General features: G+C 42.1%; 1 protein-coding gene across 2 annotated transcripts in view; it reads right to left on the bottom strand.

Moving 5' to 3' along the window:
- Positions 1 to 594: 594 nt before the first annotated feature.
- ZNF652 (zinc finger protein 652) overlaps positions 595 to 17117 on the bottom strand; it is a 36446-nt gene continuing 19923 nt past the window's right edge. For both annotated transcript variants that reach the window (XM_079949597.1, XM_079949596.1), the window contains exons 2-6: positions 14630 to 15749; positions 8138 to 8285; positions 5959 to 6074; positions 4843 to 4987; positions 595 to 3415 (exon numbers count right to left, since the gene is read on the bottom strand). In XM_079949597.1, coding sequence (XP_079805723.1) covers positions 2895 to 3415; positions 4843 to 4987; positions 5959 to 6074; positions 8138 to 8285; positions 14630 to 15529 — 1830 coding nt within the window. In that variant the 5' untranslated portion in view covers positions 15530 to 15749 and the 3' untranslated portion in view covers positions 595 to 2894. The remainder of the gene's footprint in view (positions 3416 to 4842; positions 4988 to 5958; positions 6075 to 8137; positions 8286 to 14629; positions 15750 to 17117) is intronic.

The raw sequence follows: 17117 nt of genomic DNA, 5'->3' as shown, positions 1-17117 counted from the left end.
TGCTCTGGTTCGCCAGAAGCGGCTTAGTCATGCTGGCCACATGACCCGGAAGCTGTACGCTGGCTTCCCTGACAATAAAGCAAGATGAGCGCCGCAACCCCAGAGTCAGTCATGACTGGACCTAATGGTCAGGGGTCCCTTTACCTTTACCTTAGTATATCCAGGAACAGGTTTAGTTCTAATTCCGGCTTCCAAAGGACACATGGAGAAATAAATGGGCAAGGGGCTGCATTTGTCAGTTCTCCACAATATCCTCATGCCTTTCAATTCCACCCCCCGACCTCTTTGTGCTGATGGAGGCTCTTCATGTGTTCTTCCGAACACACTTAGAACCTCTATACAATCAGGAACTTGGCTTGGCTACTGCAACACAGCGGCTGCAAATCCATCCATAGGTAGGAAGGCAGATAGATAATGTGAGTAGAACTGCAGCTGCCCCCATCTTGCCACTTGCCAGGTTTACCCATATATATATATATATATATATATATATATATATATATATATATATATATATTAATACAACTCTGAAGTGTGTAGAATCAGCCAGCTCAGCTGCTGTTTGGGGGAAAATAACACACCCGTCTCAAGTAGTAGGATTCATAAATAGCAGCCAAATACTGTAAATTTATTGAGAAAGCCATTTTTTTTGCAAAAGTGGATTACAACTGATTTAACCACAATGGTTTTTTTCTTTCTTTCTTCCTATAAAAGTAGATTTAACAAGCCAGTTTGTTGACCTGTGGCGTATCTACACAGAACTGTAGGTTTGCAAACATGACATGGAATGTATAAAACCATTCAGGGTAGTTGAAGATGACAAACTGTTATGTATCAATTATTCACTTTTATAGCTAGCTTTACTACCTACAAAAGAGAAGGAACAGATGTTATCACATTTTTTTAAAAAATACTTATTTTTCCAGAAAAAAGGAGGAGATTTAGAGGTTTTTATTCAAATATGAATAGGTATGCAAAAGGTCTAACACTATTTTTTTATGCAAAAATCAAAGTTAATAGAGATGGTAAAAACACAATTAGCAACCTTGAGGTGCAATAGAGAGGGCATTCTTTTTGATCAGATGTAATCCCTCACCTAAGATTTAAAAGCCATTTTTAAAGAGAGAATGGCATGCTAGGGATCAGCATGATGGTCTTTGGGGGGGGGGCGTGAAATGAAGCTTAAGGAAATTTCACCTCTTTTAATCATGAGTGTATCACTGTGCCTTCTCCTCAATGAGCCAACAGCTATTTCAGCTGCTTAAAACGGTGCTGTATTTCAAATTCCGTAAACTACATCTGAATAAGAACCATGACTCTCTGCATTCAAACTAGTTTGCCACAATTTAGTGCCACTGGAGACTTTGAGAAAACACAACTAGCAACTTGCTTAACATTCAAACATTTCTTTGCCACATACCTGTGAAACCTGGTCAAATCTGAAAGAAGCTATCCTATATAATATGCACCTCTTTTCTATACCAGACACTGCTTCACTGCGTGCACATACTCTGTGGGTAAACATTTCAGGCAACATAACAACTGCTTTCCTGCTAATTCAAGGTTGTTGTTTTTACAAACCAAACCAAACAGCACCTTATTTGTGGTTTCCCACTTGTATCCTAATGAACTCTTTAATCTTTCGAGGAGGGGGGAAGCAAAAGCAGCATCAAGTATGATTCCCAGATTAAGTCATAGCTTAAACACATATCTATAAAATGAACTAGGTCCTAATGTATGCTAAAGAAACAACAGCATACAAATTCCAAATGTGTCACTTCTGGTTGAGTTCTTCCTTGCATCTTCATACCCCCAATTTCCCCCCCAATGAGAGAGTCTATCCTTTCTGAAACGTTCCACACTTCAGTCCAGCAGAGGCAAGTGAAAAATGTTTGTGGGAATACAGTAGTTTAATGTTCTTGTCTAGCAACCCTTGAGTGACATTAAAAGAAGGTAACCGTCACGTTTAGAAAAAAAACAACACCCTACAAATAAGTTATATAAAGTTCTGAAATCATCTCCACTTCTGAGGCAGCCTTACCAGAGACTTATTGGGTTCCTTCCTCTCCCTTTCAAAGCACCTTTTAAAGAGTAGTACAGATGTAAGAATATTTTTTCCCTATTATAAGCTATTTGCATCTTTTTTTTTCTTAAAGAATCACATTTGAATGATTATAAAAAATTATCTATTGTAACAACATAGGTCCAGCTACACTGAAAAAAATTACACCGCTTATTTGAAATACATTTCATTTTAGAAACAGGCTACTAAATAGGTCTATACAAAAACTCTAAAATAATTTTTCCGTATTAAAATAAAGAGTGTGTTAGGAGAACTACTCAAATGGGATTAAGTTTTGTTTACCGTCTTTTTCCTATAATGCTTGATATTCTGCGATCATGTGGCTGGCTCACTCCATAACCAGCACACACATACACACAACCACACACACACACACAACCACACACGCACACACACCAAAAAAAAAAAAAAGCTGAAAAGAAATTAACAAATACACAGTGATAATTAATGCTCTGGGATTTAGTCTCACAGTCTCTGATTAGTACAAAGGAAACCAGGCTCATCCCCTCTTTGAGGAGAAAGTCCGGGATATAAAAGCAAGCATACCTCATCAGCTGATATGAAATTATAAAAAATTTCACAAGTCTCAGTCATTTTGAAATCTAAAAAAGTCAACAGTAAAACGTGCAAGCCGAGTTGGGCTTCTGTCCTATTGGTTCCCCTGGGCTTGATGACCACTTTGCAGAACAGTCAAGATGCATGTGAAGTTCTTTCCCTTGGGGCTGCAGAAGCCACCGTGAGATTTCTTGAGAAGGGAGCACACATCCAGGTTCTCAAGACCAACTGAACGGCAGGCAGAAGACAAAAGCAGTTAGTGGTGCTGTACTGAACTGTTTTTCTCCGCTAGGTGTCGTAGAAAACTGTCTTCGCCTTGGCCCCTATGATTTAAAGGCTCACTCTTAAACAGAGCAGGAGGTGGGGGTAAATGAGGGACGGGGGGCACAGGGACAGGGAGGTGATGTGGATGGTGGGGGTGGAGGTGCAGGTGAGAATATGGGTGGGCTATGGGGCGGGGTGGAAGCGTGCTCACTGGGTTCATATTGATTGGTGGAGTAGGAGCAGGGACGTTCTGTGTGTTCGCAATGGAAGGTACAGTGGTGGCAGGAGAGCTTGTGGCTAGTGTGATCTGGGCAGCTGGTGGCACGTTAACAGGACTGGTAACGCGGAAGCACTTCTCCTTGTGTGCCTTGAGCATGTTGGAAAAGCGGAACCGCTGGCCGCACACGTCGCATGGATATGGCTTCTCCCCTGTGTGAGTTCTGCGGTGTCTCTTCATGTTGGGGCGGCTGGTGAAGCTTTTGCCACAGATTTCACAGATAAAAGGCTTCTCTCCTGTTGGAAAATTGAAGGTGGAAATTCATTCTCCACCTACCTCAATCAGATATTCATTAACCGTAGGAAAAAACAGATCTACAATCAAAAACTTTTCAAAGGCTGAGGAATATATTAGGTGCTATGTTAAAGGACTCAAGACTTAAAATCACACAAAAATGATCTTAGCTAAGCAATGCTTATGATGCCAACTTGGTTTACATCCTTGATGCTTCTCTACTTTTCATGCCCCGAGGCTGCACTTCTCCAGTTCCTTGACTCTCAATATAAAATGGGAGCTATCCAAACACTCTTTCCACCCCTCATCCTTCAACACAGCCCTAAACCTTCTCCTCCGCAGTCTTGCTTGCAGAGACAACCATGTGCCCAGAGATCCTACCCCTTCCAATTTCAGTTTGCCATCTCCCCAATTATTCTTCCTTTTCAGCAGAATATAATCAGCCTATTCTCCAGCTCCTTCTGTATTGTGTTCAAATGAATCAGCAAGACAAAAAGTCCTCTTTTGACCTATTCCACCCTTTTATCTATGGTCACATTTTTTCTTTTAGATCTTTCCTCCAAATTCCCGGAATACGGACTCTATTCTTGCTGTCTTATCCATCTCTTCTCTCAACCTACCACAACTGGCTCCTGCTTTCTGCACTCAATGTAACCTGCTTTATAAGTAGGCAGACCATCTGGTCCAGCACACTCTGGCTGGCAGCAGCCCTCCAAGGTTCCAGAGCCTGTCTTTCCCCCTGAAAGCGTCCATGTGTCACTGCAACTTTCACTTCGGCCTCCCATTTACTATCCTCAGTTCTTTCCTGTTTAGCTAACAACTCATTCACCTCTATCATTCAGACGATGCAACACCTCGTCCCAAATCCCTACGTTCTTTCCCCATCTCCTTCTGTTTCCAGCACAAACACATGCTTAAAGCTCTCCAGCTCCCATAACCTTCTATACTAGATGCTGCTCTTTAAGGCCATAACTTCTCCCAGAGCACACAAAGTCTCCTCTAAACCCGTATTTTCTGGGAAACCTGGATATTAACCCTTTGCATTTTCCCCACGTGCAATTCTGTTTCCTTATGTTTGGTTGTTTTTTACCCTTGACTTTCCTCCACTGTACTTCAAAATTTTTAGACTGGGCAAGAACATGTCTTTTTCTTTTCATGTTCTGCATTATTGTTATGAATAAAACCGAGGGGTACATGCTAGTGAATCTCTTTTTTGTGGACGGCATATGACCTTTTTTGGTCTAGTGCAGTGGTTCCCAAACTTGGGTCTCCAGCTGTTTTTGGACTACAACTCCCATCATCCCTAGCTAGAAGGACCAGTCGTCACAGGATGGTGGGAAGTGTAGTCCTAAAACAGCTGGAAACCCAAGTTTGGGAAACCCTGTCCAGTGTACTTTCACATTATATAATAAAAAAAGTACATCTTTACCAGTGTGGGTTTTCATGTGCTCATCGAAGTACTGCTTCATGTTGAAGTCTTTACCACACCACTGACACATAAACTGCTTGTGTCCAATGTGGATGCTCATGTGGGAACGGAGCTGGTACTTGTACTGAAACCTTTCATCACAGTTCTACAATAAACAAGAGGGTACAAGTCTTTCATTTGCAAGAATCAGGGTAAAATAAACTATAATGCAGCAGCAATGTATCCCATTGTGAAGAGACCCAAAAGGCTCTCATTCTGATTTAGCTTTCATTATGCCTTACCACGCACAGTTACAAGGCTGCTAAGGCTATCATAAAAATAATTGCAATAAAATCCTGTTGTGCTAATAAGTTCCCAGGATAGTTTCTATACTATTTCAAAAATTACACCGTAAAGACTTGATCAGTTTATTGCGTTGGGAGAAACGAAACAAAAATATTCTTTCAGATTTATGGACTGTTTCTTAAGGGCAAGGTGGAAAATTTGTAGTGGTATATGTAGAGAGCAGGAAATGAAATGGGAGAACTTTGTTCTATTTCATTTCCAAGTCGAAACACCCAAGAATCAAGCTTTCGAAATGTAAGAATCAAAGTAAGTCGCAATACTGATGAACATACTGGATTGGGTCCAACAAAGTCATTCCATTCACACAAGAACATCTGCCTGCACAATGGAACTTCTTCCCCTACCCAATTTTTGCAGATAACATTTTGGGGGGAAGGCAAAAGCTTCAATTTGCTTTTCTATAAGACTATTTCTTTCTCGCTTTCACCTTTGACAATCCCATTTTCCGCATCTCTAAATCTACACTCATACTCAGTTTTATTCTTCTGCTGCCTACGCTAAGATAAAATAGTCAGAATTTGCTGTATGATGGCAAGAACATGGTCAGCCAGTCAGCTGTAGTGCCTTACCATATAGTGAAGTGTATTTTACAGTGTCCCTGCTACTTCACACTGTGATGATATGGCACAATTAATCTCACAGTCAGGCAGCAGACAAGCAACGAACAGTCGCCAATATCCGGTCTAGATGTTTGTTCTCCATTGTGCATGTTTTTCAAATTCAAAGTAATTCCCAACTCTAACTGCACCCTGAATTAGCAAGAGTGCATACCTCACACCGGAAAGGCTTCTCTCCCGAATGCTGCAGGGAATGAACTTTGAGTGACATACTGCGTTTGAAGGATTTTCCACAGGTTTCACATGTAAATGGCATGTCCTTAGTGTGTGCTGAAAAGACAAATTAGGGAACAAGTATTTAGAGAGGAGAACAGTAAGTGGTGAAAACAATGCTAAGTTCTATCCAAAATTCCACTCTGCTGTGATGGGCAAAAAAAAAGAGGTTGGAAAGGGTCAAAAAGCCGCTGAGTCCAATCTCATATACTGAGAAAGGACTCTTCAAACCAACGTACTAATATCCATAACTGATGTTTATTTTATTTTTATAGTGCCCTTCAGCCAGAATGCTTCCCAGGATGGTTTATAAGAAAATAATTACAATATAAACGAAATAATACAATATCACAATTAGATTTTCCAAATCCGTTTTTCCCCTGGGGGGGGGGGAATCAGCCCCCCCCATTTTTTCTGGCTTTTTTCCAGGCCTTCCCATCTCTAATCACAATAAGAACCAGCAATTAAAAATGGCAGGTGACACTTTAACCATAAAAAGCCCATCGCTGCACACAACAGCCCCAGAGGAGTGGGACCCAAAGAACACATCAGATATGTCCATAGAGCCTTATTAATTGAGAAAAAGAAGGCTAATAATCAGACTATGAGAAAAACCTCCTTCTGCTGAAAATCTTTATAAGACCCTGAGGATAATAGTAAAAAAAAAAGCTACCTACATAAGACTTAATATCAAGGAAGGAAGCAGCCTTTTACTATCATGCCTACCCTGCTCAACATCACACCAGTAAGCTTAAACTGCCCAGGTGTATTATTGGGTAAAATAACACACATCAAAGTCAGCACTTGGTGCTCCTGCACTGGGCAGATTTAACAAAACAACTGAATAATAAGGTAGTCTGGCTTTAGAAATGTCAAGTTGGAATATAAGATCTGGTATGATCTTCTCGGTTTGTTGGTTAAACAAGTTATTCATTACTGAGCCAGAGTTCTTAGAAGGATGCTGTTGTAACCTTTGTGTCTTGGGCAAATTCTGCTATAAGTCATCTTTGTCAAAGAAAATGTTTACTAAGTAAGAACCTGGTTGGAAAGAAATAGTGTCAGACTTCAGACCTGATAATACTTGAGTTCAGATTCCCCCTTGAGGGAATGAAGCTCACCGAGAGAGCCAGTCTCTCTCCCTCTCTCCTACCTTATAGGGTTGTTGTGAGGCCCACGTGCAGATGTGTTTGCATTCTTGTGCATGGATTGGATTTGCAACTGGGACAGCTGTGCCTGGACCGCGAGAGCTTGGCCACAGTAGTTCAGGCACTGGTGACTTCAAGGCTGGATTACTGCAATGCACTTTCGCTGGGACTTTCCTTGTGTTTCATGCAGAAGCTGCAGTTAGTGCAGAATGCTGCAAACTGGTTGCTGACAGGCCCTGTCTGCATGGAACACCTCAGCTCAGAGATCTACCGGGCCAAGTTCAAGGCGTTAACTTTAACCACAGGACCCACACTTCAGAACTCCCTTCTTAAAACATTTTTGTTTAGGCAAAACCGAAGCAGACCATGTAGAAGTTGATTTGTATCTCTTTGTTATGATTTTAGTAATTATGTTTGAAATTGTTGTTTCTTTTAATCGAGAATCTGAATGTTTGGTTTTTGTTCTGTTGACAGCTCTGTTGTTTTCACCATCGGATGGTATATAAATTTTGCAAAATAGAAGAACAGAATTTGAATTTCAGAGAAAAGGTAGCTTTGCTGGTGCAGGTAACAGTACTGATCTCACCAATAGCTCAGCTGGTTACAGCATGGTGCTAGCAATGCCAAGCTTGCTGGTTCAATCCCCATTAAGGGACAGCTGCATATTCCTGCGTTGCAGGGGGTTGGACTAGATGACCCTCAGGGTTCCTTCGAACTCTACAATGTTTTTCCCCATGTGAACATTCTGTTGATAAGGGCATTTCCCTCCACATTTTGGCCTCAGCTGCAAATAAGAGTTGGCAACGGCTGATGAGAATGAATAAGGTTATAGTACTGGAGAGGAGACATAGACGGATCATTTGTCTATTTATAACCCAGGAGGCACTGGCAACAGTATAAGGAAAGTACTTTGAACGTTCTCAGAAACAAGCAGCAAAGAGATAAGGAACCACAATATGGGCAGCAAAAACTCACCAACCATGTGCTTTCGCACGTGAGCCATTGTGTAGAACTTCTTCTCGCATATCTCACAGGAGAACTTTTTCTCTGCATACCCATGGACAATCTTGATATGCTCATGGAGGGACCATAGCTTCTTGAACGATTTATTACAGGAAACACACTGAGGATGGACGGGACAAAGAAGTGCAATTCACACAGAGCTCATTTCAGATGGGACAAGCCAGCTGTAACCGAAATGCAGTGAAACAGGGAAGGAAACCACAACCCTAGATACATTATTTTGTGGCAACTGCTGAAATGCCACCCACTTCACTGTAATTCTGCTGCGCCGACAGAGCTCAAAAGCTAAATGTCCGATTAAAGAATGAGTGGGTTGTTCTTGGACTTACATCGCCACCTGCTGCTTCAGAACAGCAGCTACATCTAGATTAAAAACCTGGTGGCTGTGATGGGAGTAAAACCAATCCAAGATTGGTGTGGATGGGAAAGAAAGATTAGGATTACACTATTACAAACCCTATTCAGAGGCTAATATATAACTTGTACTAGCTGGTTTAGAAGTATGCATGCACATGAAAGCTTATACCCAGAACAAACTTAGTTGGTCTCAAAGGCGCTACTGGACAATTTTTTCATTTATTTTAGCTGGTTTAAAGACTGTGATATTCTAACTCAGATAAATAGCAGGTTTTCATTTGTACACAGTGACTGGAACTTGTGAAGCCTAGAAAGCCCTATATTACGCAAACAGAGTAAATCTAAAGTGAAGCATATTTGCCTTTCTTATCCAGAGTCTAGGAATTGCGAGAGTTTGGACAGTAACTGAGACTGGAAGGAAGGAGTAGAACATAACATCCAAATGTTTTCCTTCTACCAGGGATTTATGACCAATTCATCACATCTAAACAAGTTAATGTAAGTTGGAAGTAATGACCCTTGGTTGCAAAGTGAGACAAATTTGAATTTATCAATTAGTAGTCAAAATAATTTTTGTTGTTTTAATAACTAATGTCTCCATTTTCTCCAAACACAACTCCAAAATGGCTTAGAAAAGTAAAAATTGGATCAACACAGCATATAAAACACCCTGTAACACAATTTACATCAAGTACTAGACAACATGATTATGAGCTAGGAATGTATATCGGCACAAACCTTAACACAACCCCCAATGACCCAGTTATGCACATGGCTGTGTGTACTGTGAGCTTAAAAACTGAAAATCTATACCAAGAAAAGCTGGATTTTGCCCCCCCCCCTGTATAAATTATGCTAAATGTATCAACAAAGGCAGTTGATAAAAGTTAAACAGCGTTTTAAAGAGAAATACTTAATACTTTCTCCTAACACTTTAAAGAACTTTGAAGGTTTCGAACTCAACCCCTGGCATCCTTCGAACTACTTAGCCCACTCCACAGTCCACCCTTAGGGGCTTCAGGTTGTGACTCTTCTCTAATTTACTTGTAGGATTCAGGGAGATAGATATGGAGACAGAAGTTAACTGGATTCCAGTTCCAAATGAACATGGCAGGAGGATTGTCCTAGCTGAGACAGTGGTAGCAGAATGAGGAGTTGGAACTAGTGAAGTGAAGCAGCAGCAGCTTCTGTGCTTCCGTGTACCAAAATCATACCCAGGTACAAAAACTGGAACCTGGAATAGCAGAGGACTTCTTGGAGGGATGAATGAAAACAACCGGATCCGAGCAATAATATCAAGCACTTGGAATACAGCAATTACAAATCTATTGAACACATGAGGTTTCCCTGATCCAAAGCAAGATCCAGTTCTTTAGCCATGGTACTTAGCTCCAGTGTCTGAGGAATGACAGCTCTGCAAGTTTTCCACTTCTTAGCCACCAGATGCAGGTATGTCACCACCCAAACAGGCAATAGCTTAAAAGGCGGCCCATAGTAGGAGCTTCGGAAGGTTTGCCTATTAGTTCCCTTAGTCCTTTGCTACAAATGATAAATGTTAACACAATCAGAATAGCTGGCTTCTGAGTACAGGAACCCTAAGGAAGAGAGCTAGCAGTTGCTAGCACAAAGTTCTGCCAACTCATTCATCAAACATTTGCTCCCACAAGGATCCCATTTTCATATTCATTCCTGGACTACTTAGGGTAATAGTCTCTGACATCAACCCCACCATTTACAGGCCCTGCAACCACAGAAAATACGCATCAATATACTGAATGCTTTTATCCAGAAGGTTTTAGATTTATACAATCACTTCAAGATCCAGCACAGGATTCACCCTGGGCTAGTACCCCAGATTCTCAGCTCCCCCCCTTTTTAAAGCAAGTCACTAGCCCCCCCTAGAAAGGAGGTTATGGGGCAAAATGTGCAGGAATCTTCTAAGTGATTTCTGTGAAACGAGTGAGCGTGATGTGGCCATCTTGTATATTTTTCCTGGTACTGTTCTTAAAACAGCAACATTTGAATGTATGTGTATGGTTGTCTGGCTAATTTTATGTTACGTCATTCCCCATGACAGCTATTTTGTATTATGCCAAGTCTAGTGACATCCATTTTGTGTTATGCAACATGTCCCCATGACAGCCATTTTGCCATTGGTGCCCTTAGCACTCTCTCAAAAATTGAAACACTTCCACTGGTTCAAAAAGGTTGGCAACCCCATTCTAGAAGCCTAAGCCTCAAATATGTTGATGAGTTTACGAGTAACTTCAAATAGTTAACGACTACATTTACAGACCTATTTGATTCAGATTTACTCATAAGCCCAAATTCAACAGGACTTAACCATCAGGATTGCTGGTTTAATTGCTCCACATTAGCAAGCCAATGTAATAAGGATAAATGGTAATGAAAACTTTTGTCAAATGGGCAATGACAGTTGTTCGACTGTCTTCTTTGTGACAATTTACCTTCAGATTTAAACAGCAATATGAGGGCACATGCTTTGCATTGAAAAGGTCACACGTTTAATATCTGGTATCTCCAATAGGCATGGGAGATTCTTGTCTGAAATATTGGAGAGCCACTCCCAACACAATACTGGGTTAGACAAATCAATGATCTGGCTCAGAATGAGGCAGCTTCTGTCTGTCAATGGCCTGATCCACATGTCACTTCAAAACCAGGGGTGGGGAACATGGGTCAAATCCTTGTGGGCCAAAGTTGATGGGGGGGCAGGGCTGTTTGCACAACATCACAGTGCCATCAGGTGATGGTCACCAGGAGTTCAATGCAGCCTGGGAGTCATTTTGGACTCGCAGCTGTCCATGGAGGTGCAGGTCAATTCTGTGTCCAGGGCAGCCGTTTACCAGCTCCATCTGGAATGCAGGCTGAGACCCTATCTGCCCGAGGACTGTCTCGCCAGAGTGGTGCATGCTCTAGTTATCTCTTGCTTGGACTACTGAAATGCACTCTACGTGGGGCTACCTTTGAAGGTGACCCAGAAACTACAACTAATCCAGAAAGCGGCAGCTAGACTGGTGACTGGGAGTGGCTGCCGAGACCACATAACATCAGACTTGAAAGACCTACATTGGCTCCAAGTACGTTTCCGGGCACAATTCAAAGTGTTGGTGCTGACGTTTAAAGCCCTAACAGCCTCGGCCCAGTATACCTGAAGGAGCGTCTCCATCCCCATTGTTCTGCCCGGACACTGAGGTCCAGCACCAAGGGCCTTCTGGTGGTTCCCTAGCTGTGAGAAGCCAAGTTACAGGGAACCAGGCAGTGGGCCTTCTCGGTAGTGGCACCTGCCCTGTGGAACACCCTCCCACCAGATGTCAAAGAGAAAAACAACTACCAAACTTTTAGAAGACATCTGAAGGCAGCCCTGTTTAGGGAAGCTTTTAATGTTTGACAGACTACAGTGGTATCTCGGTTACATACGCTTCAGGGTACAGACTCTGCTAACCCAGAAATAGTACCTTGGGTTAAGAACTTTGCTTCAGGGTGAGAACAGAAATCGTGCTCCGATGGCATGGTGGCAGCAGGAGGCCCCATTAGCAAAAGTGGTGCTTTAGGTTAAGAACAGTTTCAGGTTAAGAACAGACCTCCGGAACGGATTAAGTATTTAACCCAAGGTACCGCTGTATTGTATTTTAATATTTTGTTGGAAGCCACCCAGAGTGGCTGGGGAAACCCAGCCAGATGTGCAGGGTATAAATAATAATAATAAATAATAATAATAATAATAATAATAATAATAATAATAATAGCATCACTGATCAACAGGCCTGATGGTTGGCGTTGTCTGCCTTGGGAGACAATGAAGGCGTGTGCCTTTGGGGGTGAAGTCAAACGGCTGGTGCAGTTCCAGACAACCATACACAAGACATAATGCTAAGCCAAAAGCAGGAGATGAACACTGCAACCACAATTTCAGCAACATGTACTGTCAAATTTAAATAATAGTTTAACAATGCAAACCAGGCCATGGGAACAAATTCACAACCATGTTTTTGGCATGTTTATGGAGGGTTGTGGGGCACCTTAGGAGAATGAGCGAGTTTGGAGGGTAAACATTTTGGGTGACACATTTTTTTGTTGGGGGGGGGGGGAAAGAGAGAAGAAATTCACTGCTTCTGGCTATGAGATGCCTGGAGTAGTTTTTCCTTTTATATACTTAAAAAGTTATGCTGCTGTTGTGTCTGGGCTGAGAGATCAGCTTTATGGTTCCCTTCTCACTTCTTTGCCATACAGTTCATTTTTCAAAGCTGTAACGCTGATTATTTATCAACAAAGCTTTGAGCTGCAACTTGGTTTTTTAAAAGTACTCAAGGAAACACTAAAATTGTCCCCATTTTATGTAAGCAGGAAAGTCTTTATCTGAAAGCAAAGCACTTTCCCTCTTCACTTGGAAGTCCCTGATATTCTCTTCCCCACCTTCACCAATGGACACAAATTATGTAAGGTGAGAAAGGAGACTTTGTCCCGCCGTAGCTACACGTGAGACTTATTTGTTAAGTAAAAAAGGTGAATAAGGGGCAGTTTCAGAAAAGTTTATAAAATTATGCAGTGTAGAGAAAAACAGACAGAAAAGTCAGTCAGTCAGTCTCTCTCTCTCATATAGTACTAAAATTCAAGGGCATCCAATGAAACTTACTAGAAGGTGATTCAATACAAACAGGATCATTTGGTCTGATGTAGCAGGGTTGCTTTTGTATTTTTAATACCCCCTTTAACATGCTCTTTAACATTATCTAATGTAACCAAGTCATCCCACTAGCATGATCCAACGATTCACATGTTTGTCCCTGCTTTCGTTCTCATCCTAGCAAAGCAACCAATTTATCTGTATCCGCCCTTTAAGAATTTGATGGCCCTGGTTTTCGGAGATGGAGAAAATTCAAGGCTGAGAATGTCAGCAAGCATCCTAAGACGGTGTGCTTTGAGGGTTTCTTCATAAGTACTTGCGCTACACAGAATCTGGATGTCAATGCAGTTTTACTTCCATTGAAGTAAATATAGCAGACACCAATGCTGTATTACTTTAGATGCCTGGGAACTATTTTTAATTTAGTAGGTCTACCCAGACATATAATTTAATTAGGTAATGTTTTATAAAAGTTTTGTTGCTTTTATTTGTGTTTTGTTGATAATTGTTTTATTATGTACACCGTGTAGGATTTTTAAAATTATTATTAAGCAGTCCATAGGATTTTCTAAATAAAATAAAATGCAAGGACTCTGAATAAATAAAGTTTGTGATGAGGAGAGAACCCTGATCAGGATTTGTGGTGATTGTATGCAGTTTCTATAGGACTCTTCATAAAACCTACAGCTTCACAATCCCTACTTCATCTCTTTGTGGTAGCAGTAGTCTCTCTCCCCCGTGTGGCACCTAGAACAGTTTCACACAAGATCATTCCATACATAGTTCTTTAATGTGTGTACAAATATCTATTTCACAAGCAGACATGAGCAATAAGTTGCAATAAGCCATATAGTATACTCAGACTCCTGTCCATTTGTTGCACATTAGTGTTTACAGTTTTCCTACATGGAAATACTATCGAGGTAGGAAAACAGTCTTGCATGAAACAGCATATGGATCCATCCTTGTATTTGCATGCCCATCAATTCAAGTTTTCCCTCCTTCCTTATCAAAGCATGTGACACCACACATTCTAAAAGAAGAATTACTAAAATAAATAAATACAAGTTTTAAATTCAGCCTGTCCTTAGAACCTGAATTGCCTAGAGCACAGCAAACTCAGCTTCATGTTCATGATTGTTGGAGATAAACGTCTGCTCATACTAACCAGCACAGAGTGCATTAAGCCCTATTTTCAAGCACCTTATATTTCACCTCACCTGTAATGTTGTGTAGAAAAACCCTAAAAGCCACTTCTTACTCCCTCCCTTTCCCACCCCACATTCATACAGGTTAGTTTCCTTAGGTGCGCAACAGGAAATGCCGACAGAAGCAGAAAGGCTTGGGACCTTGTTCTCCTCAAAGGATTTCCCCCCTTTCGAAGTGTCCAGGGGACAGCAGAAGGCAGGGAAATCTTGCAAGCAGGCAAGAGAACCTACCTGGATGTTTTTTTCACAGTCTGTTTGCTGGTGGAGGGAGAGCTCACTTTCTAGAACAAATTTCTTCCCACACTTGTCGCAGATCTGCATGCGCCTGTGAGTGACGTTCATGTGCTTCTCCAGATACCAGCGTGTGTTAAACACCCTGGGGCACTTCTCACAGGTCAAAGTCTCCTTTTCTTCACACTTTGATTTCTGCACAGGTGCCTTGGGCTCCTTTGCAGCTTTCTTCTTACGCTTGGGGGGCTCAACGCTCTTTCTACGGCCCCTTGTAGTTCTGGAAGTAGGGGAAGTTGTGGCGGCTGCAGCAGATGCAGCTCTCCTTGTCCTCCTTTGTGCAACACTATCTTTCTCCTCTCTTTGCTCTTTTTTCTTCTGCCTCTCATTCTCCTCATCATTACTGTCTTCAGTGGCCTCTTCCTCCCCACTGTCACCCTCCTCTTCCTCACTGCTGGTCTTAAGAACAGCAGTTTCTTTGGATTGGGAGGGGACCCCCTTCTCCCCTTTTGAAACATTTAATGTTTGGTTGTTAAGGTTTACCTCTACTATTATCTGCTCCCTTTTGTAAGTCACTTCATCTTCCTCCTCGTCCTCCTGCAAGTCGTCAGAGTTCTCCCTGTCTTCTTTCACGGCTCGGACCTCTCCTACTGTTCTGTCCTCCTTGAAATATGGCTGTTCCTCTCTTTCATGGAGATGTGGTTTACTTGCTTTTGGGTCCACCAATACGGAGTAAGGACTCCCAGACTCCCTTTTGTAGACTTTGGTGGACAAATCAAGTTCCTGGCTGGCACCATGGTAGAAAGTGGGTGGCACTTGAGCTCTGTCCTCTTGCGCCATCCCTGCTACATGTGTGCTGCAGTTTTTAGCCATCTGCTGGCAAGAGCTGGCTGTTTCATTCATGGGGGCTCCCGATTCATTGAGCACCTTGTATTCCAGAATACCAAGGAAGTCACTCCTCTGGAGCAAGATGAATTGTCGGAGAGAACTAACACATGACTGCCTTGGGGAAACAGAGCACCAAAGCACCCCGTGCAGGTCATGGAACCCTGGCTTTACAGCACGAGGAAATCGGCAGCAGTTCACAGGAAGAAAGCTGCCGCTCAACAGCTGAACATCTTGTCTAGAAAAGAAGGAGAAAATTAAGTCAGTGGCTTAAACATAACTAAAAGAACTTATCCCTGTGAAATCATTGGCTGCCTAACCTAAACAGAGTACAGGATTTGCCACACAAGTTGTTAAACATTCTTATTAATAATGGCTTATTCATCTTATTGCTGGGGGTTGGGGCAGGGAATTAATTCTACTGCTGGAAAATATGCGGCTTTCATCTGATCCTCAGAGCAGAGGAAGGTCCTGAAACACAGTTCCAAATAAATGGCCTCATCTAATTGAAAGATGGCACATAACAAAAAATAGTTTATCCAAGGTCAGTCACCAGCACTGGCATTCATCCATTTAACATCATTATTAACATTCTTCCCTATTCTTATGTTCAACACTACAACAGAATTAATGTGCTGCACAATTAAACTTCATTGAATTGGTACAGTAAAATACTTATCAGATTTAATTAAAAATAATAATAATTACACATTTATTCACACACAATTGAAAACTCTTGCACACACTAGTCCGCCCACCCATCAGTTTTGCCAGAAACAAATTATGAGCCCCCCAGGTATCCAACTAAGGTGTATGGTTCCTATGTGTCTACAGGTACACATTCAAAAGACAAAGATTGTAATGTAGCATGGAACTTGGTATTCCCTGTCCTTGGCTTTTATTTTTTTAGATGATTCTAGACCAAGGGTCAGCAACCTAAGGTCCATGGCCCTCCATCGCCCACTCGGCCAGCTCCCGTGCACCATGCTAAACCGGCATGGAGGGGAGTAGGGACCGCCTTCTGCAAAGCTGGACAGCTTCCCACTGGCTGCTGGAAGCTCCTGCAGCCAATGGGAAGCTGCACACGCCTCCTCTGTGCCGGAAATAGTGTTTGCTCATGCGTGCGTGCACACTCCAGCCCGCCCGTGGCGTCTGCGGGACTGTGAACTGGCCCAAGGCACAAAAACTTTGCCGACCCCTGTTCTAGACCCTACAGCTGTGACATGCAGCTTAAAAACTCATGGGAAGTGCCTAGTGAAAAAGCTTCTCGTGTTCCTAGTTCACATCAGGACTGGTTACCTGTCTATAGCACAATACTGTCTACTCTGACTAGCAGCAGCTCCAAGCAGTCTTGGACACAGGTCTTCTCCACTCAATCCTCTTTACTAGAGATGCCAGGAAATGAACCTGGGGCCTTTTGCACGCGGAACATGTGCTCAACCACTGAGGTACAGTCTAACTCAGAAGCCAGAGAGGATAGGAATTTCAGGGGTGGGGTATTTCATCATCATCATTTATACCCCGCCCATCTAGCTGGGTTTCCCCAACCACTCTGTGCGGCTCCCAACAGAATATTAATGATAATAAAAAAGTGATAAAACATCAA

This window comes from Podarcis cretensis, assembly GCF_951804945.1.
Source record: "Podarcis cretensis genome assembly, chromosome: 13".
NCBI classification, from domain to species: Eukaryota; Metazoa; Chordata; class Lepidosauria; order Squamata; family Lacertidae; genus Podarcis; species Podarcis cretensis.
The sequence above is the reverse complement of the archived record's forward strand: the minus strand, read 5'-3'. Positions and strand labels throughout refer to the sequence as shown.